Below are 26,238 nucleotides of genomic sequence, written 5' to 3' on the forward strand. Positions count from 1 at the left end.
TGTTATTAGTGAGCAGGGCTTCCACAGGGCTCTGTGGGGCTTGGCTGCTGGTTGGGGCTAAACCATGACACCAGCACAGTTGTATGGCCATTCACATTACAGAATGAGCAGCTGTGAGCAGAAGTACTCCTGACACGCTGACTGGAGTGTCTGGAGGGGATGTACTGAGTGGCTGCTATCGAGAACAAGAGATTTCAGGGAGGTTTTGAAGCAGGAACACTAAAACTTCTGCTTGACAAATCAGCGTGTCACAAAAGGCCACAGAGATGCTTTGAAATGAGATATGACAAGTTAAAACCTAAAGATGGATCAAAAAAGGACAGAAATGAAAACCTTCTTTCGCTTTGCAAATACAAATCCCCAGTGAATGACATATTTTCAAAAAGCAGATACAAATCCATCCTGTACTACTCCCTCCCCATCTTCAACTGCTTGTGATTCAAGCAGAAAAACCCCTACTTCTGTCACACTCTGGGAGCTTTCTGGCAAGACACTGCAGAGTAACCTTGTATGTTAGAGGGACTAAAGGGATTGAAACATCTTTGCATGCTGTCTGTGACTTTCAAACAGATATAAAGAACTTGCATTTTATTTGAATATACTTCTCTAGGTTAGAGAGGCACAAAGTGCATAATCTTGAAGCTGTCACCAGTAACTTGCTAACTTTTAGAAATTCCCTGTTTATTATTCTTTCTGTAATATTTGAAAAAAAAAAAAAACCAACCAAACAAAAAAACAACAAAACAAACAGCAAAAAACCAACCAACCAAAAAACCAACCAACCAAAAAAACAACCAAATAACAACTCCACCCCCAATTAAACTATTTATTCAAGACAAATGTACCTTTTAGCCTTTTACCTTTCTTTAACAGAGATTATTTTGGATGTTTACACAATACATGCCTCTGGCAAAGACATGCCAAGAAGACACTTGGACCCTTGCCAATGTGGTTTCAGGCTTGTCAACACTGGTTTAAACCCAGACAAGTAACCTGACACAGGATGACCATGCATCAAGTTGGGCTTGGGTAACACCATCTCCAAATAACCAAAGCAGCCTAGATTTTTCTAGAATTTAACATGCATTGGGATGGTGAGGCCCCACTCGATGCAAGTATCATGTTGACAAGGTGGTTATGGGACAGTATCTTCAGGAGGTTATTGGCAATTACAGGCATTGGTAATGATGTTCATGACTGCTATTGGATTTTAGGCAATGTAATCAGCCTTGTTAGCTACTGAAAACCTGCCCTGCATTCAGCCATCAGCCTTCTTCTGGCAGCCCTGGCCTCTTTGACCCTGTGCTGTCCTGCAGCTACAGATGTTGCAGTGAACTGGACCTTTGGGACTCATTTCTGCCTAAAGTCAGCTATACTCTATTGATTATTTGTCTTGGAAGGAGTTGCCATCTGGATGATTAGCATGGACCATTTTCTAACCACTGTCTAGAGGCAAAACTAGCTGAAATCCCACTGTGCTGGAGCCACAACTGGGTTTGGGGCTTAACGCTTTCTGCATTACCTTTCCATGGATGGATGGATGAATGCATGCATGGATGGATGGGTGGGTGGGGAAATGCAAACCAGGGCTCTCCAGGGTGTATTTCCTGCTGGCTGAGCTAATAAAGTCATGCTTGTTGCTTTAATTTTTCAGTCCTACCAGCATTATGCTGCACTCAATATTTGCATCCCAAACACCATCTGCAAGAGCATCCTGAGGACCCACCAAGGTTCCCACAGCCTTCACTTCAGCCAAAGGAACAAACTTTACCTGATAGGGCTGTAGGAACCTTGTCAAGTGACCACAGACCTGAAGTTCAAAACAATAGCCTTTCCCTGAAGCTCTGTGTTGGATTTTTGCCCTGCTGGATGCCCAGTTAAGTTGTGCACACAACCTGTCCTCAGCACCCAAGAGATGCCTGCAGCATTGCCAGTGCCTGCACTGCCTGGCAGGGTGGGGCTGGAGAGCAGCTGAATTAGGTCACACTTGCATGCCCTAAACACTCCTTTTCTGCACTTCTTTGCGTTCCTCTCTCACTCCCCTTGGAGATCATACCAGTTTCCTTGGCTTACCACCCTTCCTGTCCTGGGATTTCCTTATCCTACAGTGCCACTGAGGTGGCTCTGGCCCCTCTTGCTGAAACTAGGGAGCAGATGGTCTTTTGGCCCTGAAGCCAGGACCATTAGTCCTAAGTGGTGAGGAGGAAGATGAGGAACACCAACACTTCTGCAGTGTGTAAACACCAGCCTCACTTCCACATGTCAGAGATCTGTCTCCTCTGTCAGTCACCCTGAAGAATCCCCTGTTTATCAAGAGATCATCTTTTCCCTTCACTTAGACATTCATATTCCAGGGTTTATGTATCTATGAATCCATAAATAACATAATTAAAAGATTTTATTTTATTAAAAATCAACATATTTATACATTTTTACATTCCACATACTGCTGTGTATGTTCACCAATATAACCACTAAGTCCAAAAGCCTTGACAGTACAAACTTCCATCTGAACAAATTACTGCAGGGGAGCTTCAATTTTGAAATCAATCATACATTACAGAAGGTTATTAACTTCTCTTCTTTTCCCTTAAAATGTAGCAGCACATTTAATTACCAGTGTTCACAAGGCATAAGCCCCAAAGTGTTGTACAGCAAGAGAAAAATTAATTAGCTAATATAGGCAATAGGAAGAGAGCTCACAATGAAAATGTATTAGTTGCTGCCTGTTATGAACAGCAGGATGTTAATAAAACACTTAGAGCCATGCTGAATAGACTGCAGCAAACCAGGAAGAGTTATAAAATAAAAAATTACTTCTTGATAGACCTGTATAAAACAAAATATTTTTAATTCATTCAGGACAGGAGTCCTGCGAAGAACAGATGTTGTTATAAAGACTCAGCAGTCAGGATAATGCTTGTGTGTTTAAACATGTAATAAAGTTCTCAGAAAACATACACATACTCCGCCCCCACCACCACCTTTCCACAGCTCACATTAGCAGGGCTTCATGTGGCTGAGTAATAAAGTGACATTTTACTAAAGACAGATCTGCTCAGGAGTCCCCCAGACCTCTCAAGATTTGTACCCATGCCAGTTAAGTGCTAGAAGAGTGACATTAATCAGGTAACAAAGGCTGGAAGGTCTCTGGAGATTGGGAGCAAGGGGAACAAAGAGAGAAGCTCTCACTGTAACCTGGACTTCTGTGCACATCACCTCAGTATGGGCTGCCTGAACAAGTCAGATTATAGCTGTCTGTGGTGTGCTCTGTGTAACAAACCCCAAATTGCTTATTTTCCCCTGGCTTTGACAATATTACAAGAATACTGATCTCAATGTGACAAGTTATCCATTTAAACAAAGATGTAGATGTTTTTGTTTAAAAACAAAAGAAACAAAGATGCAACTGAATTCTTTCTCATGAATATACAGCCATGGATCTTATTTTGAGCAGAGTGCCCAATTCTTTTTTTATTAGGATTTTTCCTCTTATTGAGTTAAAGAGGGGAAAAACTACATATGATGACATACACACATCATAGGTAATTTTTACGTGGGGAAAAGTGGAGATATGAAAGTGTAAAGAAAGTTTAACAAGTGCTTTTTGTTTGTTTGTTTGTTTGTGTGATCATCTGTAACAGTGGATGGCTAAAAAAAAAGTCAGAGCTGCAACATTTTAGTTACTAGAGGTTACATGTTAGACAAACGTGTCTCAATATCTGCAGAGACATCAGTGTGAGAGACCAATCTCATTTATGATGTCCTGAATCACAGACACAGTGTCACATTAAAAAAAAAAATTCTGCACTACTGTTTTGGGTTTCACACATACAAAGTTGGAGATGACGCATTGGAAAAAGTGAGAGAGATGAATTTCAAATAATTTAGTAACAGCTAAATTAAGGATAAATATTCTGGCAGAATCTCCACTCTCCAAGGGCAGGTCTTAGACACCACATTCTCTAACTGGAGATAAAAAGATCACATCTAGCTTTAACTCCCAGAAAGCATTTACTTTCCAAACTAGAAGAGCAGTCAGAGAAATATTCCTCTTTCCTGCTTCTCCTCCTTCACAAATGCAGTCAGCAATTAGTACCCAAATCTGATTTCTTCCCTGTTCACTCCCTCCATGCTGCTGCAGCCGTAACATACCATAGTAGCAATGCTGGCCCAGTATCTCAGGTACATAAACCAAGAATCATCAAATTGACAGTGCCAAAACAAAAGAAGCAATGAACTCAGTTCCCCAGAATGAACTCTCTTACCCAAGGGGTGTTCAGTTGTCCCACCTAAGGAAATCTGAATGCAGACCTTTCATAAATTTCATGGTGACAAAGCACAGAATACCACACACAGTCTGATGTGGGCTGACATCTCCTCTGGTTGAGAATTATCCCAGTTGCTCCTGTGCTGGACACACACACAGGAAGAGCATGGTTCACCTGCCACCTCTCTGCTGAGCTCTTGCTCTGCCTCAGCCTCACACTGGCTTTCTTTGCTTTTTCCTTTAGTTACCGTGGAATTTCCGTATTAATTTATCCAAATGACTTCCAGTATAAAGCTTTACAAAGCAACAGGTAACAACATATATTCATATCAATATCAATTCTTCCAGTCCACATTTTGGGGGGACTGGGCTTAAAAGAACTAGATGCCCCCAAATTAAATATTAATCACACTTCTGACTGCAAAAATGCTAGCTTGGATTATTCTGATTTCTGTATTTGTTCTGTATGTACAATTATTTGTTTTGCTGCATTTTACTGCAAAGTACCTATCTGCAAAAAAAAATTGACTATTAATACAGAATTGTTTAATCTTTTAATAGACATCTAGTGACTAAGTCACTAGAATTACTCTAAGTCATGGAGAGGGGTCTTTATTTTAGTACCTCCCTAGTAAATAGATAAAAAGAACATACTTGCGATGCTGGCAGCAAAAGAAAGTATTTCTTAAGAAATGCATGCTAGTGTATATGAAAGGTTTATAAGGTCTTTGTAAAAATCACTTCACCTCTTATCAGCATTTTAAGGACAGGGGACTACAAGTTTTTCTATACCATTACTGCCAGCTGTATATGCAATGTTTAAAACTCATGACTGTAAGATAGAGAATCTGCTTATACCAGTGCCCACAGCAGAATTAGATTGCCAGAGCTGAGCCAGAAATGCCCACACTTGACTTCTTTCGAAGTGCCTCTCACTAAATGTGGCTTACATGTCTTAGTACAAAGCACTACAAAATTCCTTGCTTGGGCTTTCAAAAATAAGTAAAATTCAAGACAACAGTTAATACTTCCCTAATTTCAAAATCAGGAAGGAGAAAGATTCAAAGGTGTTTTGCTTTAAAGTAAAGTATTCCACACCTTGAGTACAGCTCTGGGACCCACAATACAAGAAAGGTGTTGAACTGTTGGAATGAGTTGAGAGTAAGGCCACAGTGATGATCACAGTGCTGGAGCACCTCTCCTATGAAGATTGGCTGAGAGCTGGGGCTGTTCAGCCTTGAGAGAAGGCTCTTGGAAGACCTTATAGCACCTTCCAGAACCTGAAGGGAGACAGCAAGGGAACTGAAGAGGGACTTTGTACAGATGGAAACTTCCAGGCTTTGCCCTGGAAAGATTTACCATAGAGTTCCCTGCCTAGGCTGAAACAGACAACTTCCTGCATGGTGTCTTGCAGAACTACTGCCAATCTACCCCGGATTGCTTCCTTCATTGGTCACTTAACCCTGCCCTCCCGAATTGTTCATCCCTCATACCCCTCTATAGGTTGCCTTGCCCTTTCTGTGGCCCCTGTGCCCTCAGATCATTAGCCACTGACCCCATACTTAAACCCCCTGAGCAGCACATGGTCTGGGTCTTCCGTCCACGATCCCTTCAGCATGCTGAAATAAACCTTGCAGGAAAATATCATACAGGAGGCCCTTCCTGTCTTCCCTCTGCTGAGGCATGTATGTGTGCATGGACTTGAAAATGGCTGCTCCTGGGGCCTGCTCTGAGCGGCTTCTGAAGAAGACGCTTCAACAAGGTAGGAGCATTTTACGATCCTGCCACTGTGCTACAGCAGCCATAGGGCAAAGGGGAATGGCCTTAAGCTGAAGGAGGGCAAGTTTAGATCAGATATCAGGAAGAAATTCTTTACTGTGAGGGGGGTGAGGCACAGACACAGGTTGCTCAGAGAAGCTGTGGACAACCCATCCTTGGAAGTGTTCAAGGCCAGACTGGATGAGGCTTTGAAGAATCTGGCCTAGTGGAAGGTATCCCTACCTATGGCAGGTGGGTTAGATGATCTTTAAGGTCCCTTTCACCCCAAACCATTCCACGCTTCTGTGAGAATTACTGTGGACATCATCTTCCCCTGGATGAGGTCTGGCTGCCCCTCCTTCGAGGCAGCACTGTATGTAGAAGCCAGCCTTTCTGTACAAGGAGGCTGGACAACACTCTGAGGCACATGGTGTGACTTTGGGGTGTCCTGTGTGGGGCCAGGACCTGGACTCGATGATCCAGATGCATCCCTTCCAATTCAGCTTATTCTGTGACTCTAGATACGACCAAGCAGAGACTCCATTTTGCTGAAAGCCTCCACTGGTTTGGAATTCTGAAATGGTGCGGCCATACTAACTCAACTTGATGCTGGTCAGTAAGCCTGGTATTCATTAGAGCTTCACAGAATTAAAAGAAATGCTTGCACTTTGCAATACTTAAATTTTATTTAAAGTTGTGATTTTTTTAACCTCTCTTGGGAGAAGCTGCATCTTTTAAATCAACTGCTTTAAAATGGTTAAATAGCAATGTGAATACATATGAGGGCAGTTAAGTAAGGGGTTTTTGTTATTTGAAAAATTTTAGTTTACAGAATATTTAATAGAATATAAAAAACCCAGTATCTCTGTAGTGCACTTTTGTAGAATTCTTACAATTTTAAGCCTTCTCTCTGTGGTTTTGATTGCACAAAGTCATCCATAAGCACTAAAACCTATTTTTGTGGAGTCCCAACCTGCCTAAGTTATGTTATAGCAAACACTTAGCACATAATCTGTACACTTATGTATCAGCTACACCTTAATCCTCCAAAGAAATGCTAGAATAAGATCAATTTATTCAACTGTATGTACAGCATATTTGTATATTAATAAATAAATTAGTATTAAAGTCAGGGCCTCTTCCCCCATATAAAAGTGACTACAGTCTGACCAGACAATCTTTTTTTTTTTTTTCTTCTTCCAAGCTCAGCTGTGTGATTGAGGTTATTGGTTTCCCCTCAGTACATTACAGTAACTGCAGGAGCAGAAACCTAACAGAGCAGTGCTTACATTTGAATTCCACATAGCAAGTGCATGGGAGGGAGGTACTAAAAAGTGCATCAAAAGCCAACATTTTGTAGGGCAAAAGAACTGAAGTTCATAATGTGATCCTGGAGAAGATAATCCAGCCCAAAAGAAGACATGCTGCAGCAAGCACTAAAATCGATGCACACCTCTGTCTTCATAGTAAGCTGCATGATGCAAATCTTGTCCCATCACTCTTTAAGAATTCCAACTCCAACAGATGCCATCTTCCCCTCCACAAATTTATCAACACCACAGTCAGTGCAAAGTGACAATTCTTAAAATAACTGTTTGCCTTCACTCCCATAACATTCATCCTCACTGTGAAGAAAAGGCTCCTTTTCTCTTAGGTGTTTATTCCTATTCACAGAAGAGCCCATATTTGCACCTCTCCACATCTGGTAGTGAATTTTCTTTTCTATCTACATTCATTAGAAATCAAAAAGATACATAGCAGTATTTCATATTTACTGGAAGTCTTCCCATTAAACCAAAAACCTAGCTGTCCATCTTCATTTATACTTAAAGTAGCTGCACTTTTTTCTTTCCAGCCCACATTCAATGGGGTGTAAGTCATGGGAACTGTGGGAATATTTCAAGTCTGATTGCTGGAGCTGGGAGAGTGATGAGTCACACTGGAATGGAGATGTCTGTTTGCAGCACAATGTGTGTGGGCCATACTCCCATTCGGGTATCTTACAAACACAGGCTCGCAGAAAGGATTTTGGCACACCTGACACACCTTTTTGTCTGAAAGAAGAATCGGGGCTCCTTTTTGTTTAACCTAAAGAGAGGGGAAAAAATCCAAATGTGAATCTAACAAGACAGGAAGGGAAAGGATGGAGCATAATTGCAACTGTACCAAATGGATAAAACAAAAACAATTCTAAGAATCTGCTGTGAACTCTAAGCAACACTGCCCTAGCTAGCAGTAGATGAAAACTTCACAGCTGAATTTACCATTAACAAAATCTACTAATAAGCTTCAATTAATAATAAGTTCTGGCAAATTTTGACCGGTGACACTGTAAAAAAAATTGAATTGGAAATTTTGACACTTTCTCCTAATGAAAAAAATGCTAACTCACACTTGTTAAATTTTCTGCAAGAACTCTGTTAATCTGCACATCCCAGATTCACTTCATACTTAGCCTAGACGCTCAAAAAGGTTATTCCAATTTCAAGGCCATCACTTTCCCTTTTGCTTTACAGAAAAAACATAAAACTAATTTTGAATCTAGTAGTCATGGCAAAAAATAAAAAAGCCTAATAAATCTCAAAACCATAAAGATAGCTTCTGTACTAATTCTTCAACCTTCTTTTGATTAGTGTGTATCAAAGGACTCAACTGTAAAGCTTCAAAGTGCTTTTATTTAAAAACACCCCAGTAACCTACCTTCTCGTGCTTGTAGATTAGGTTTTCTGCTTGCGCTAACCCAAGTGCCACCTGAGTCATTCTTTTTGTGTGAATGCTTTGCCTCACTGCTCCAGCCAGGAATGGGGAGAGGAGCTGCACTGACCAGCTGTCAGGCACCACCTGCAAAACTAGACCTGCATCAAACTCCGCAGCGTGGTTGTTCAGGAGATCCACAGCAGCCACGACGAGCGCACAATCCGATGTGCCTGGAGTTAAATACACGGACAGCAGCATGTGGAAAAGCCTCTGCCTGTACTGCACGTCTCTGTTCTCAGAGTTCCACATACAGTACTCCTCAGCAGCATGGAAGTCCTTCAACTCATGGACAAGGATATGCAACGCCTTCTCATGTTCTTCTAGTTTCCCATATAAAATTGCACTTTCCATATGAAGGTCTGTGCCCTGGATTTTGTCTGTTAAATGAGAAACAAGCCAATATTTGTTCAGTGGAGGAGACAACTGCTCCCTCTCCCAGTCAGTGCAACTAGAGAAGGCAGATGCTTGTAAGTACAGGAATGCTCAGATGTATGGGAACACATCTCTAACAAAAGAGCACCACAAAATATGGGACAAAAAAATTACTAAATAATAGGTGATAAACCACTGTCACTGACACCTTCTAAATTCTAGCAGACACTGCTACCATGTGCAATAAACTGTAAGACGAAGCTGCAATATTTTTTACCTCTGCTTCTCCCAATATTATAGGAGGTCACAGAATAAACTCCATAAAAGACAGTAAAAATCAAACAGTACTTCCCTTTAAGAAAATGACACTACAAACCCTTAATCCAGTTTAAAGTTTAAGTGTCAGCAAAAGGCAGGTAAAATGGCAAGTTCATCTGGCATTTCAAAATAAAGTAGAAAATAATCTAATTACTATAAAGGTGATAAAGGTATGGTACAAGCCTATGTAAAATGCATGGAAATATAACGTTTTTCTCACCAAAATGTTTTGGTTTTTAGGAAGGAACACACTATCTTGCACTGATCTCACATTCATGTAACGTAAGAATTGTCGTGTAAGAAATCCTTTGTTTTGGAGCACATGGATTTCAAGATAATAATCCATTTTGTAACTCTTGACCTGAAATTTTTGTTTAAAAACTGACCAAAAGATGAAAAAGAACAAGACTTTCATTGACTGTGCTCTACTTGTACATTATCCATCATATAACATTTTGCTCCCTGAAAAGGCAAGGAAGCATTAAACTTTGGCCAATTACTTTAGTTGCTACTCAGCAATTTTTATTTCCACATACACTGGAAATTTTTTCCATTGAATTTCAAAAACTCATTTCACATCTTTCAGTTCAATAACAAGTTACTTCCCTTTCATCCACTATTTCATCATTCTTCAGCCATAATCTAGAGAATACTAGAGAAGATTCAAACACTTGGCTTGTTTAATTGCACTGTATGTTTGCATTCCAGTAAATGAAACATTAAAAATTAACCATTATAAGCAATGACCAAGGAAAATATTTAGCTCAACTGTTGCTTGTCTTATAGCAACAGTAACATGTATGTTACTGTTTTTCCCTTTAAAAGATGCTCATATTTTTATTTAACATGAACCCCAGAGTGAGTTTCAGGGTTATGGGTAACAAACAAGTCCTTGGCAAATAGATTCCTCAAAGTTTAATTTCTGTTAATTAGAAGCAGGCTGCTCAAAAAATTAAGTTGTAGGTCTTTCTTTTGCAAAAGGTTGTCATGTCATGTCATGCAAAAGTTCCATGCTCATCATTAAAAAGAAGGTGACTATTAAGAAAATTGTATGCAGATATTTGTTCTGACCAATTGGTATTTTGTCTCTGGTGCAGGGGCAAATATACCATTGGAGCTATGGAGACCAAGGACAACACCAACACATATGCTTTCTAAATTAACCTCTGTCTGTTAGAAATACAGCCTATCGAACAAATACACACAGAAACCTTAGATCTCTTATTCTTCTATCTTGAAAGGACTATTATTTTGTGTCCAGCTTGAAATCTCATACAGCATTTGTAACAGACAACATGCAACCTACCTAAAATAAAGCGAATTCTATAAAGATCAGATTTCTGAAGCAGACTGCGCAGTTTCAACAGCAGTTCAGTTGTTTCTGTACAATTATCTGTGGTCACGGATTTTAGCTGAAGTATTGCCTCCAAGTACAAGACAGCAAGATGAGTATGGTACTTTTCTTTCTACAGATGAACAGAACAACGTTAGCTCAGTTTGCAATGACAATCTCTTGTCCCCATCAATAACAGTGATTAATATTTACTTAATTACATAGAAAGGTGTTTTAACTTAATCTGAATTAATCACAAAGTTTTTTGTCCATACAGATAGATAATTATTTTAGGGCAGCCTCACAAATTGCATTGTAAATATGGGATTCCTCATACTCAGGTATGCTCTTTGACCTTTTCTATTTCTGACAAAGCCACCAGAGGCAGAAAAGCACTCTGAAGGCACAGTGCTTTTTTTTGTTATCCACTATCCAATATTCATCAAAAGAGGCTGGTGATTTGACTGTTTTAAACATTCTCACCAAATCATTCACAATAATCTAGTAATCTTTAAAGACCAAATTGATTTATAACCCAGCCTTTAGTAGCAAGTAGATTTTATTATCAAATATTTCATAAATATTCTACAAGGCACTGTGTTTAACTCAAAAAGCTTGTTTGGAAATATCCATGATATTAGAGACAAGTACATTCATCAGTACATTCATCAGTCACACCTGCAACACCAATAAGGGGAAACCCTGATCTGATGTGTATTTGAAGAACATGAATTGTGCAACGATCATCAGTTCTACAGAGTTCTTTCACTGTTCTTTTCCTTGATTTCTGGGTTAAAGAACTTCCCCTGTGCTTAAAATGTCTCATCCAAATACATTATTTTGCTTCTTTTGTATTGAGTTAAAACCCTCAAAGGTATAACTGTCACTTACGACTTGTGAATGCATGTTTGGGGCATTCAACATCAAGAGTGGCTTGGATTTCTAGTGAGGATAATTAATTGTTATTCTTAATTGTTCAAATCTCTCCAGAAAGACAGAATAAAACATTCTTACTTGTAAAACGCTGAATTAGCAATGTTAATATATTGCTGCCGCAGTGCAATAGGATCAGCAGTTGCTCAACATGTTGTTGATAATTTTCTATGATTTTACCAGAAGAAGGTTTGAGCCTTATCAGTAAAACAGAAAAGTATGGAATAACCAGATGTAAAAAAACCCCACAAAACTCTTGAGAGGACATAAGCAACTGTCTTACTATCACAAACATTGAAAAATTAAAAATAACGAAGGTATTCACTCCTCACCGTTGACTTTAAAAATACTCCTGCCCTACTCTGAATACATTTGAAAGACTTCATATTATGTCTATTTCTTTCAGACATTGCCTATTTTTAGGCTTGTTGATCATAATCTGCATTCTGAATCCTATGCCTACTTTCAGCATTCTCACAGAACCTACCTGTATTTTTCTTTCCAGTACTAGATGTTCTAGATATTTGACACGTGCTTTAGGATATTTGTTAAGGCAACTGATGATATCATCTGGATTAATGCTGTTTTTCTCCTGTTCTTCCAAAGGCCTTTTAGTGAAAATCTGTACACCAATCTAGAAGAGTTAATTGCATTTAGGAACCCAGTGACAATAATTTTATTAAATAAATAATGAAAATGAAAAAGGAATAGCACTACTGTTAGTACATTATTTAGGAAGATAAACACAAAACCCTGAAAAACACTGCAGGATTACACTATCCTGTGCTTATTGTGATCTCACTCACTCCTATCTTCTCTAACCTCAATTTGTAGTCTATACATTACCCAGCCTATAAACCTTGGCTTCGGCACAACTTCCCCAAAAAGTATTAAATGGATTTGCACAGCAGAACAAGAGACTTCAGCCTTTGCAACAGGAAAGTTCTACTTAAAGGCCAGAATGTTGTAAGCCTTTTCCCATGTGATGATATAGACAGAGCAAGAGACTTCTGTAATTACCAAACCAAAAGCTGAGAAATCTGCCACTGCACAAAACAGCTATGCTGAAATTAATATAAATCAGGCAGTGACAAGTTACAACAGCACAGACTGTCTGATAGAGCATCACACTTCTATTTTTTTTTTTTTTTTTTTTTTTTTTTTAGATTACATTAATTCTTCTAGCAATGAAATTTTGTCTTGAGTGGAGGTTATTTATTCCATGTCCTGGTGTACACAGATATCTCCCATCCACTTCAAAATAAGAAGCAGCAGCAACATCTAACCTGCCAGGTGATTTATTTATTTATTTTAAGATTCAAAAATTTTCTTACTCAATATGAAGAAAACAGAAGACATACTGTATTTTTCATGCCCTTAACTACATTTTAAGAATAAAAAGAGGGAATTATTACTAGCACTTGCTAATAGAGGGACTTGGATGAATTAAGAAACCTGCAAATTTTCTTCTGCTGATTACTATTTAACTGGCATTAAATATTCTGCAAAAGATCCAATCAGTTATCAAGAAAAATCAACACTAAGGAAAACCCAAACACCACTGCAGGGAAATACTGATGTTCTGTGAAAAGCGTATCAATCACAAACCTCCTCATTTTTTCCTAAAATCCATTCAGAGTACTTCCACACTAGGTCTTGGTCTGAGCAGAACGTAAGGAAGTCTACTATGTACTCATAGAGATCTGAACGTGTAGAATCTTGAATGTCTCCATCAACTATTTTCACCCATAACTGCAACAAAAAAACACAGAATAAAGTGCTTAAAACATGTACCAGCTCTTCCGGCTCAAAATTTATGTGAGCTACTAAAATCCTTAGACCTAGACTTGTGGAGTTAGAAAGAGTTGACAAGAACACCAATTGCAAGGAACATTGCTGGTCACTCACTTTTGCCATTACACCCTTCTCTTGCACCTGCCATATTCACCCAATTCAGGCCCCATATCATGTGGGCTCTCCTTCTGAGAGTGACAAATGGAGGTACACTAATCACAAGGAAAGCTTTTATCAAAACCCCTTTTCTCCAATGCATGGTACACTTTTCATGTGTTCTGTGTGTGTAAGATTAAAAGCCAATTATACAAGCAATTTAGAAGAAAATCTGGTTTTCTGCTTTTCTTTCATTTTGACTGAAACTACAAGTACCATGTGATATTGTTTTTATACACATTATAATTGGAATTAAAATGTGCTACATCTAGCAGACCAGTTTTAACAATAAACTAATAAACTTTGGTTTTTGCAGCATCAAAACTCTTCCAAGATTTCTTGCACGTGACAAATGTGTTTTGTTGCCCTTACCTGTTTTCTTCTCAGGCCATTATTACTATTTATATAACTAACCTGAATGTGTCTGATTGGGTTACTGTGAATAATGTGTTCAAAAAGCCACACAATAAGGCAAACTTAAGATGCTGGATATGGTTTCAGATACATCAAGAACATTCTAATTTCTCCAGATGAAGTTTTGCAGACAGGAAGAACAGAATTCTTTACTCTGAAGTGTACAGGCCACTACTAGTATTAGTGACATCAGATGGAAGATCCCCTAAGGATTACTAACCCATCTGAAACCCACAGATCTTGCAGAATGTGTTCACTGTTCATCACCAGGTAAGGAAATAAATCCTCAGTTGCTGTCAGTGTCCGCCATGAGATTACAATGCTTTTTTGCTGTGTGAATATAGATCAATCAGCACACGGCACGCTCCTTCAGTCCCACAAATATCTTTTAAAGCGATTCCTTGATTATTCTACCCCTTCTGTCAATCTTTTAAGAGTATAAACACATGTTCTGATATGTACAGTTTTGCTTTGAAAATATCAAACAAGCATATAAATAGCAGTCAACTTCAATAATCGTTTCAGGCTTTTCACATCTAGCATATTAACTTATTCAAGGAAGTCTTAGCATAAGTTTCTCATATACACACATATACATATACACACACCTCACAACATTTCAAACAGCTAATTTAAGACTTCAGATTTTTATCTCAGAGATAAAACAGTATTTTTGAATGATTTACAGATGACATTAAAAGCTTTATTCTAACCTGAATTGCTGCAGCATCTTGACCATTGTAGTGATACAGGAGACCAAGTGCAAAATACCTGTAAAGAAAGAGAAAATACTATCAAAATTGCTAGAACTTTCCCACTAATTTCACTATGGACAGATTAGCACAGAGTACAACAAATAATGGCTTACAATGACATGCACATGGCCATGTCTACACTTGAACAAGCCTCTGTAGGCTATTTTTATGAATGAAAGAAGAGAAGTTCTGCCCTAAAAGTGTGTCTTCGTCACTCCTGTCCCCAGGACAGTTTGTAGTTACTAGATCTAACTACACAAAGTATGTGACCAATTAGAGATGTTTCCCATGCCGTTCTGTCAATTTCATGTACAGACACAACACACACCTCCAAGTAATTATTCCTCCAATTGTTCATCAGCTGTCATTAAATCATATTTTATTATGTGTTTATTTAAAACTCTGTTTTACTATCAGAAATTTTTCTCTTTACTGTGGCACGGACTGAGGTCAGGCAAAGAAGACCTTTGTACAGTGCAACTACAGAGAGGGTTTTGTGCACTCTAAGAAAAATACAGCCGATTTCTGTAATGGCTGTCCTCAGTGAACAATGCTCTAACATTCATTCAATTCACACTTGCAAAAGTATGCCATGGAAACCACACTTACCAAAAGGTTTTAACAAAGCAGCTAAAATAAATGAAATCACTCCAAATATAATCACAATTAAAGATTCTTCCTCACCACTACAGTTGTTACTACTGCACCAGAGTTTAAAGCTAAAGAAATGAAAACCAAAATAGACATACTCATGCCTTAAGTTTTAGCTTTCATGTTTTTCAGATTCTGTGCTGCCTAGGGGTGTAGTTTTGAGCCCCATATTAAGTGTTAGTAAGCTCTCTTCACAGAGTAGGTAGACAAATCCTTTTCCTGCTGAAGACCAAAGACAAGGAGTACAACTTTCAGGCCCAAAAGCATAAACAACAATGGACTGAAGAGAGAAAACAAGAAGGATGAGACCTCACAACCTGAAGATGCAATTGGACAATTAAACCTCAATATGCAAATAGCCCAAAATTTATACAACTGTAAGAGGTCATAACAGGTGATCCATTTTGATCATTCCAAGCCCACCTTGGGTGTAGCCCTGGTCAGGCTCTTGTGCTGCCCAGGGTGTACCCAAAAAGGCCTTTTAATAAATATCCACTTAATTCTCTAGCTCTGTCCAGTCTCTGTTTCAAGTCAGCCTTCCCAAAGCATCAATACTACCTAAGGCTGGAGTTTGTATTTTACACATCTACTATCTAATGTTTCCTGCTTAATGAGAGTCAATTCTCTGTCTGCTGGCATTTCTGGTTTGAAGTCATTTGCAGCCATCTTAAGGAACCTTTTTTGGTCAATCTTTCTGAGGAACACAGAAAGCTTGCCATTCAGAAGAGCTCTTTCCCTGAATAAGCAACTACAATTTTAAAGCCACTAGCTGGTTAATAGCTTTTACCTAAGGTAGTGCACACTTTAAGGCATCTTTTCATTCTGTCTGTGTACAACTACTGCAGCCATTCCACTTTCCCATTATCACAAGGTCAAGCAATTAACTTTTTTCTTCCAGACTTGTACAGATTCTTCATTTTTGTGCTGGATACAGAAACTTTCATGGAGAATTGTGCATTTACCAGGATAAGATGGAATGCATTTCCTTTACCTTAGACTGTCGAGTAGTAGCTTTTCACCAACATTTTTAAAGGCTAACAATGTTAATTCAGACTGAGTTGTCTTTTGGACAAGTGTAAGCACAGGAGCTACAAGTACTTGAACACATTGTTCTGGAAGCCAAGAGCATCTAAGGCAATTTTCCCTCTGGTCTAGAAGGTGCAGTAATAAAAAAAATCCACTTACTTTTTGTGTTTTTCCAGCCAGGCAGCACTATCTGTTAAAAGACAGAAATTCTCTGAAACTAGGAGATCCAGGAGGCTTTCATGATTTGCCTCTGCATAGAGTTTGAGTAAAGCTGTGTCGATATCCTCCTTGTAGCCGTTTGCGACCTCAGTGCTGCGGACTTCATTCAAGTAACTCATGAGGAATCGTTTGCATTTTGTCATCTTCTCCTGGTCCCCTTGGGTCAGCTGGTTCAGGTCCGCGTACTCGTGCAGAGGGGGATGAGACCGGATAAATGAAGAGGAAGTAGGCAACAGGAAGGGGTACAGAGAGATCAGCTCCCGGACATCAAGCTGGCCGCTTCTGCAATTACAGTGTCAAACTAGATGAAGCAAAAAGAAAGAAAAAGTATACATAGGCACAAAAAAATATGTGTGCTCACATATGCTTAGTCAGGATACTAACATGTAGTTTCTGGAATATTTTTTGGATGTATCTTTATTTATCATTCTTCCTCCTCCTCTAGACATTGAAAGCTCTGAGAATTCAGAGACTGACCAGCCTTTTGCTTTTGACCTTCCACAGCTGTTCTATGGCATATACAAAAATCAGCTGAACAGCCCTACAGCAGTCCTAGGACTGCCCTAGTCTTCATCCATACATTTTGCTTCTGATGGCAGAAAAAAAAATGTGAATCCTTTCAGGCAAGCCACAAAAACTGTGGCAATGTAATTCTGGAAAAACCAGCAACTTCCTTTACAAAACTAAAGCTTTCAGAACATTGTGTTTACATGATGAAAACATTCTTCCCAACCCTAAAATGCACCAGATTCCTCATCTGGCTCTTTTCTTACAGAGGCTCTATAAGCAAACCAAATTGATGCATAAAGACTGATTATGCATCAATTTAACCAGTAAGTCTGTTGTACAGGCAGAGAGGCCTTGGGTATGCATCTATGGAGGCTCCTCTGGAGTGGCTTTTCCACTTCTGGTGTGAAGGACACCCTATACTTTTATTCAACAGCAAGTTGTAACATACATATGCCCCACAAAACATTTTTCTTTCAACCTATATTGAAATTCTTCAAGCTTTTAAAGAACACATGCTGTGATAGTAGAATTTGGTTTTTTCCACACATGGCAAACAATCCCTAATTTTCACAGCTAGAGTGAAACTTCTTTCCAGGCCTTGCTTTGGAAGAACAGCAAGACATCAGGATATTTATAATATTTTATTTCACTGTCAAAGTCTTTACCCAGAATTCACGTTTAAAAATTAACATTCCTGAAGTGAAGAAAATACTGTTGCTGAAAAAAAAAATCAAAATGAATTTGATAGTTCTCTAAAAGAAACCCTTTTTGTTGCAAATAGAACTTTTTAAAAATAAACCTTATCTACCAGGTGATCAGCAAACTCAAAGACGTTCTCTTTACGACTTTGATTGGAATGAATTCCAAAAAGAAACAAATGATAACAAATAAGTAGAAAAGTAGCAGATTTCTACAGGCAAATGAAGTGTGAAAGATCATCATAAACAGGCTCATCCCTTCACAACAGGCATGCCCTGCATTGTTCATTTCTTCCCAGAGACACCATTCCAAAACAATCCAGGAAATACAAACTAATAGGAACCATCAGCCATGACAATCCCCATTTAGAACTTTTCCTTCAAGTTAATACAGTCCTTTACTACAAAAATCTATACCAGAATAAAGAAATCCTGGGAGACAGCAACAACAGCAAATTTAAAAGCAGCATCCTCTCTTCCAGAACCTAGTGACTGCAGAGCACAGGAGAAGCAACACAGACAACAGAGATGAACCACAACAGACAAAAATAGGAAGCCTTCCCACGAGGAAAGGTCTGAACAGCAGGTTTTCCCAATTCATGCAGAGAACTCCTACAGCCTAAAACCCACCTCTACACTAGAAAGACCCACCTCTAACTGAGGGTAAAGCACTCAGGTCTACTTCACAGATTTCTGCAGCTGAAGTTTCTTTTAATCCCTCTTTCGGGATTTGGCTTTGAAATTCTTAGATCTATATTATGATAAGAGGCAGAATAACCAAGAAGTATCAAGTTCTGTCAGTGGCATGACCTGACGTTTCCAAGAACATTTGAGTTTTCAGCATGAACTTACTACAGTAACCTAACTGCAGTTTTAGCTACTGCAACTACTCTGAAATTTCAAGTCCTGAGGACCACCAGATTAAATATATTATATGAGATGCATTGCACTAGAAAATAAGCCCTATTTGAAGAAAGATGATTTTTTTTTTTCCCTCAAATCCAAACAAATCTTCCCTGATTCATTTTAGAACAAAAGCCAATCCATAACTTGAATAATTTCCACAGGCTGCTCAAAATTTTTGCAAAAAAAAGGAGCCTTAATAAATCTGGAGAAATTCAAATATAAACATCAAGTATATTTATAGCTATGCCATCAAGTATTTGGAGATGGCCTAAGCTTGAGGTGGAGACTATGACCATAGAAATGGATGAAGTTAAAAAATGCTATATTTAATATGCCACTTTTAATAATTTTTTCAACTTCTACAGTAGCTTCTGAGTCCTTTCACCTTACTATCTAAGTTTTCCTAGATGAGGTTAGCTACCTTACCTCTGACTTCAGAGATTCTGGCCTCAATGATGATCTGTTTCCAAAAGTAAATTCCACCTTCAACATTGGCTAGCCCAGAGCCTGGGCTGTGAATCACCTGTGGCTCTCTCAGCAGGTCCGACTCAAGCTCAGCTGTACAGTTTTGTTGCCCCCAGAGCAGTGGTAAGCAGCAATCAAGAAGCCTCCTTAAAAGCACCACATTGCCCAGGAGGTCCTTCAGAAAAACACCAAATACTAAACAATGACCCCACCTGCACAAATGGCTAACATTCAGCTCAAGGCTTATGGCTCCTGGGATTTGTGGATGTCTTGTGGATCCTTCCATCACATATGGACAAAACTCTTCCAGAGCAGCTACAAAGAATCTCATCTCTTTTAAAAAACATGTCTGGGCCTTCAGCTTCTTGCATCTCAGGCTCAACAAAATACAGATAGGAACTTATCACACAGTAGAAAACAAACTCTTGAGACATCAGTGTTGTGAGGTAACTTCCCTTTGAGCAATTCTGCATTAATTGTCTTTGGGCTTCATATATATAAGCAAAGCAACAGGCAGAATCTACAAGTTCTCAGGAAACTTAGGTCTAAATTCAAACCCTCGTATCTACAGATATCAGAGACATCAAAGAAGCCTACAGTGTTAACTCTTCTGCCTAAATCCCACTGGCTGTATTGGAAGCTTATATTCTTGAATCACATTTAAGATGCAAATCTCACATCATTCCTACTTTTTTTTTCTACAGGTACAAGTACTGGCAATTTTTTAACCTTTTCAGTATAGGAGGGACTTATACCTAAATTCTATCTGAAGGCTTTCCAAGGTGAGAAATACTGTGTGAAGAGTTAGCATTTTTATTTGTTAAAAAGAGCAAAGTTTAGAAAAGTTCCAGTATCCAGTGGGTCAGAAGGCAAGTAATATCTAACCAGTAAACACTGAAGAGAACTGGTTTCCCTATGACAGCTGCCAAACATCTCAGTAAGGCATGGAAAATTCACCAAATGACCTCATAAAGAGCACTATTTGGTATAACTATAAAGATAGCAACATAAAATAACATAACTATAAATCACAACTACGTAACACAATCACAATTCTGTTATTGCTTATAACAGAATTTGTCAGACCAAAGAAGCCCTACTGTTACTTCTCACTCAGTTTTAAGGGTAATGGATCTAGCTGAAGAAAATCATCCTCCTGCTGTTGAACTACTTGAGTTGCAATAAAGCTACCACATTCTACCTTTTTTTCAACCTTCTTCTGTATTCAGAAGCATCAGCATTAACCACAAGGAACATGACAAATTATTCCTCTTAAAAGTTCCAGTCTTTAAGAACTATAAATTTAAGCATAAGATACAACTGTTTCTTGACAAGGTTATCCAAGAAGAGTAATATTGCAAGAAAATGAAGACCTTTAATCCAGTATCATTCCCCCGCTAAGTTGTGACTGTCAGATATTTTCCAAGTAGTAAGACAGTCTCTCTCCATATTTAGCCAGAAGCAGGCCCATGTATCACACCAAGATCTGAGGTACTGCTGCTACCCTCTTTCACTGCTGAAATTTCTCTTTTCTCAGATAGGTAGCAAGTGTCCCTTTGATACTAAGACTGAAGTGATTTCTAAGACAAGGTAGAAACATCTGCAGAGCAACACACTGAGATGGGAGAAGTGTTTTCATAGACTGCCACTATCTTTCCCATTTTGCCTGTGAGCATCAGTAAGTTCAAAATGAACAACACTGAGACTGTATCACGGCACACCCAGCTGTTAACGCTAACTCAGTGTGCCCACCAGGGCTGAAAATCAAGGAACCTGATTACCATAACAAGTTTTTTCAGAATCCATAACAAGTTTTTTCAGAATTGCCAAAATACTCTGCTTAGCTAATATATGGCTGGACAGAAGAAAAGCACAGAAACTTATTCTGGCTATCTTCCCTTAGCGGATACCAGTAATTCATTCATCAGCAGAACTGTTGTTCTGCTCAGGAATTGCAGCTTTTAGAGGAAGGGAACACCCTGGGATGCTGACTCAGCTGCAAAATTTGTGGCTGGACAGCACATTTTCTCATGAAGCATGTTTGTTTCTATACAGAAGCTCTCACAATCCTATTAATTAAAGCTTATTTGTCAGATAGACTGATAGTTGGATGGAGGATGCATAAGCAATCTTGCCTCCTTCCACAAGGTGGTAGAACCCCTCACAGGATACATTTCCCTCTTTTCAATGCTCTTAAAATATTCATAACTATGGACCTTTTGTACTTCTGCTTCAGATACACGACCCAGGGGTCAGATACACAAGTGTCTGAAATATTATAAGGGTGAAGAAAGACTGCAAGTTGCTCACAAATGACAACAATTACTAGGTGAATAGTAATAGAGGAAGTGGTTGTGGCCAGAACAAATTGTCACTAAATGCTGTTCAGGCCTTTCCTGTCATTCCCTCATCTTCACTCAGTGTACACTGCTCATCCAAGCCCAGTGTCTCCCATCATAATAGTGAGCAGGAGGCAAAATGGCAAAGTCCCTCACCAATAGCAACATTCCTTAAAGCTTTACCTTCCTCAATACATTTCCATAAATCCAAGGACAACATTTTTCCTGCACTGTAAATACACTTCTGATATACTGAAAATTGTCTAACCTTAATCCTATTCCATAGACTCTAAACTGATTTAAAGTGAATTTCAGCAGATAACAAGGAGAGTTATTTTATGTGGTCAGCATGCATTCCACTAACCACAGACACTACTGAATCACAGAATGAGGCATGGCTACCAGAAATGAAATTATCAAGTAGAATAAAGATAACAAGCAGCATTTTCTGGAATGAAAGTGGAATATCAAGGTCAATTTATAAACAAGTGACTGCTGAAATTGCTAAATTGGCAAGGTTAGTACAGACTTCAAGAACAAATCTGTCTTCTGGAAAAGGTCTAGCAGAACAAGTGTAAAAGCAAATACAGTATCAGCATCCTCCAAAATTAGTGCAATTGTGTCAATAATAATTAAATTGTAACTAATATTTAAATTATACCTTTTTTAAAAAGTATTATATATATTAAAAAAAAAAGAAGAACAAAGCACTGTTTATGCTGTAAATCACAGCACAGAGTCACAGTGGATAAAGCCTTGACCTTCATGGGCATAAAGTAAAAAATCTCCATACATACAACACTCAAATTCTTAATGCTATTATATGCTAGCATCCCCCCAAAAAATGAGTTGCATTAACTCTTAAGCTATACAGTTGTTTCAATGTTACTCTGTTCTTAACCCCAACCAAACCATTCTATTACAGTGAACTCACATCTACAACAAAAAACATTCAAGAAACTAAGTTTTTCAAACCAAGAACACTAACTCCTTATTCAAAGAAGGTAAATTATTAAATTTCTTGTCACACAATTACCTGAAGAGTTCTTTTGCTTCAAGGAACTGAAGCTGTGCAAACTGTATAAAACCTGCTTGCTGCAGGATTCGTTTGTACATTACCTATAAAAAAGAAGGAGGGGGGAAAAAAGGTTTATTATATTTGTATTTATGTACTGCTAGTTACTACTGCAATAGCTACCTGCCAAAAAACACCAAACGAACAATCTTCAGCCACACCTGAGAAGTCACAAGCAAAATAAACCTTGATCCCCTACACTTTAAATTATGTAACTGAATATATTGAATTTGCTGCCCAGACTCAGTTTCTTACACAAATGTGCGTGAACACAACGCTGCTCATGAATACCTACTAAAAGCAAAATCAACAAACAGCAAGTTTAGGTTTTCTTGTTCAAATAATGACTTAGCTGACATCACACTGACTTGCCTCAAGTTTTTTCTTGAGTTATTTTAAAAACCAATGGTTGTCTTTGAAGCTCCTCACAATTCAGTAAGCACAGATAATAAAGAGGGTCCCACCTGACCACACACAGCCACTTACTTCCTGTCTCATCTCTCTGGTGCAAAATTGCTGGCAATTCCCATAGTCTCATCCCCAGTTGATGGCCATATTTTTGACTTTCTGCCAGTTTTGCTACTTTGATTTTTTTTAAATAAAAAGTTCTTCCAAAACAGCTCTACCTATCAAATATGCAGTACATTACACAATGTACCATAAAAATATGGTTAAAAACCAAGTAAACAATAATATGAAAAGCTATTTGTTAGCAAGTCTTACTGTTAAGGTCACACCTAGACAGAAAATGTTTAAATGAAGCTCAGTAGAAAGAAAACACAAAAACCACTTTCAATGATAAGTAGTTATTAAATCTGAATGGTCAACCAACTACCAATTAGAAGATTAAATTAAATCCTTGTGCTCAGAGTATTTCCAACAGCAAAAGAGAAGTACTAAAAGCAAGGAATATAAACTGCTCTGCAGAGCATTCCCATTCATGACAACACTGGCATTTTGGCAAACACACCCAGCTACCTTTTCATATCCTCAGTTTTTCCCTTCAATTTGCCCATGAATACACAGCTTTCTAATGCTTCACACTGTACAAGAAGGCTGTTACTAATATCAGACTTAAAAAACATTTTCAATAAAAATACCCAGAGAAACCACAATACAAGGTAGTATTCCAGGAAGGAATTGCTGAAGTTGAGGCACCAGGCCTCAAGTACAGTGGACTGATACTCTGACTGATGATTTTTCACCTTGATTAAAGGTTATGGATTTACCAACAGAAAAGCTTGGCTTCAGTCCACTTAGTCTGTGCATGCTTTACTAATGGTTTTTCTAGTGGAAAGACTTAATCTCTGTTGTTAGCAAGTCTCTAAAATGCTTTGTAAGGTTGTGGGCCTTTTCTTGCCTCCCCAGTGTATAAAAGAAAAGGGGAAACAGAAATGTTATCAGGCAGTTTTTCAGACAAATATAACAATACAAAATTAAACAAACAATATTTCATTACATCTTTATATTAACTAATGCTTTACATTCAAGTGTAATGATTAAAAATAGAGTTAACTAAAGCTAAAAGAGAATTTAATTAGAGTTACGAAGTAAAACTTCTTCTGGGGATTGACTCACAAAATAGCCAAAATATTTTGGATTTCTGACAGTGTTATTACATCAATACACAGTAATCTATGAATCTGGTCACCTTCCTAAGGACACTGCTGAAGAATTTATTTCTGCAAATATTTGCACCTCATAGCAGCAGAGAAACATTAAAAATCCTGCCTGACTTTCCAAGGAAAGACTTCTCACCCTGCTGACTAGTATCAAAAGTAGATAGTTTGGGGTTTTTCCCACTCCCTCCAAAGCCTGTTTTCAATTTCAATTACAGTAGAGTGATCACTAAAATTTACATATTCAGTCAATTATGATATTGTAATAAAGTTTGAATTAATCTCACTGAAAGCACTCCTTTAATTGCAGAGCTTAGTCTGTAAAGTATCTTTTAACAAAAAAGTGGAAAAGAGCTCATTAATAGTGTAACTATAGGCTGAAGGAACCAGTTTTAAATTTGAACTGATAAAGTGATATTCACTTTCATTTAAATGTTGACAGATCTTCAATTCTCCCTTACAGACATGCAACAAAAAATCGTAGAATATCTACAGGCAGACACTTTCTGAACTTTTTAAAGATGCAATGATGAGATTAGCAGTGCCCAGGTAGATTTTTAGCTGACAATATAAACACTAGATATTAAGATGTCCTAGGGTAAAGATTATGGAAGTAAACTGAGCAGAAAACAGAAAATCCAATATTCCCTTTCTCACAGACTTTTAAGAATGGGCTAGAACTACATGTCAAACATACAGAGTTAAATTCTGTTTATGACAGAAAGAACCCTTCAATTCTTCCAGATCTGTTTGTCAGATCTGGAACAGGCTTCTTTTAAAAAGGTATTAAGCTACACATAGTCAAAATTCAACACATTGTTTTAGTCCTTTATAATTTCTGAAGAACCACCATAGGACTTGCAAATTCTGCACTGTTGACTGAATTCACATAAAAAAACCCAGTAGCTACAAAAACATGACATAAGTTTTGAAAAAATTCACATCTGAAAAAGCAATACAAAAAAGAAAGATGACTGCTGAAGTGATTGCTGTAGTGAAGTCTTAATTCTCTCAACTGCTAAAAAAATCATTTTTTAAAATTGCCAGAATTACCAACTACACTTTCCAAATGAATTTTTCTAGAAGGCCACTTTGTCTTTTGGTCAGATTTGGGTGGAGTTAACATGTTTTTTTGAAACTAAAAAATTAGGAAGGAAAAAAAAAAAAAAAAAAAAAGAAGAGAGAGATACCTATGCAAGATGTGTGTCAATCTAACCAAGGTCTTCACTACCATCAACCATGATTTCTGCAAACGTCAGCTGTCCTGAAAAATTAATAAGTAGTATTCAGTCATTTCATGGTAGCATGGTAGAAAGGCCTTTGTATTCTTCTGTCAAAAATTATATCCAGCCAAGCCATCTCCTTGGAACACTTTTGCTTACTGTTTTTTATCTAGCAGGAATTCCTGATGCTCAAAACCAAAAAAATTTTCATCTGTTATGGCAGAGCTAAATTTGCAGTCTGCAGGGACCACAAGTTAAATAACAGGCTAGAGCTTCTAAGGCATGGCCTGCTACTTTGCAATAACTAAATATTGACTGTACAAAGAATTCTGAGAGTACAGTACTTCATTGTTGCTATTCCACCATCATTCTGCATTACCAGCATATATATATATACACAAATACATATTTGTGCTGTTATACAGAGGGAGGGCATGCACTCATGTATGCATGCAATGACAAAGTATTGAACTGTAGGGAAAAATCCCCTTGTCCTCAAGATCTGCCCTGCAGTGCCCTGAGTTCAAGTGACAAGTAAGTTGGATTCAGCCATTGCAAACTGCAGAACTAAAGCATCATGTGACAAAGGGAACACTACTTTCATGAACCAGACAATAATAATCACTATTACGTATATCCATATTATA

At 38.2% G+C, this 26,238-nt stretch overlaps 1 protein-coding gene across 2 annotated transcripts in view; it reads right to left on the bottom strand.

Annotated features, from left to right (window-relative positions):
* Positions 1-6,695: 6,695 nt before the first annotated feature.
* Positions 6,696-26,238, bottom strand: part of TGFBRAP1 (transforming growth factor beta receptor associated protein 1) — a 33,295-nt gene continuing 13,752 nt past the window's right edge. For both annotated transcript variants that reach the window (XM_066313699.1, XM_066313701.1), the window contains exons 5-12: positions 22,711-22,793; positions 16,697-17,038; positions 14,819-14,876; positions 13,350-13,493; positions 12,229-12,375; positions 10,782-10,941; positions 8,729-9,162; positions 6,696-8,116 (exon numbers count right to left, since the gene is read on the bottom strand). In XM_066313699.1, coding sequence (XP_066169796.1) covers positions 7,928-8,116; positions 8,729-9,162; positions 10,782-10,941; positions 12,229-12,375; positions 13,350-13,493; positions 14,819-14,876; positions 16,697-17,038; positions 22,711-22,793 — 1,557 coding nt within the window. In that variant the 3' untranslated portion in view covers positions 6,696-7,927. The remainder of the gene's footprint in view (positions 8,117-8,728; positions 9,163-10,781; positions 10,942-12,228; positions 12,376-13,349; positions 13,494-14,818; positions 14,877-16,696; positions 17,039-22,710; positions 22,794-26,238) is intronic.

Source organism: Sylvia atricapilla, chromosome 2 (assembly GCF_009819655.1).
Source record: "Sylvia atricapilla isolate bSylAtr1 chromosome 2, bSylAtr1.pri, whole genome shotgun sequence".
In the NCBI taxonomy this organism is placed as follows: Eukaryota; Metazoa; Chordata; class Aves; order Passeriformes; family Sylviidae; genus Sylvia; species Sylvia atricapilla.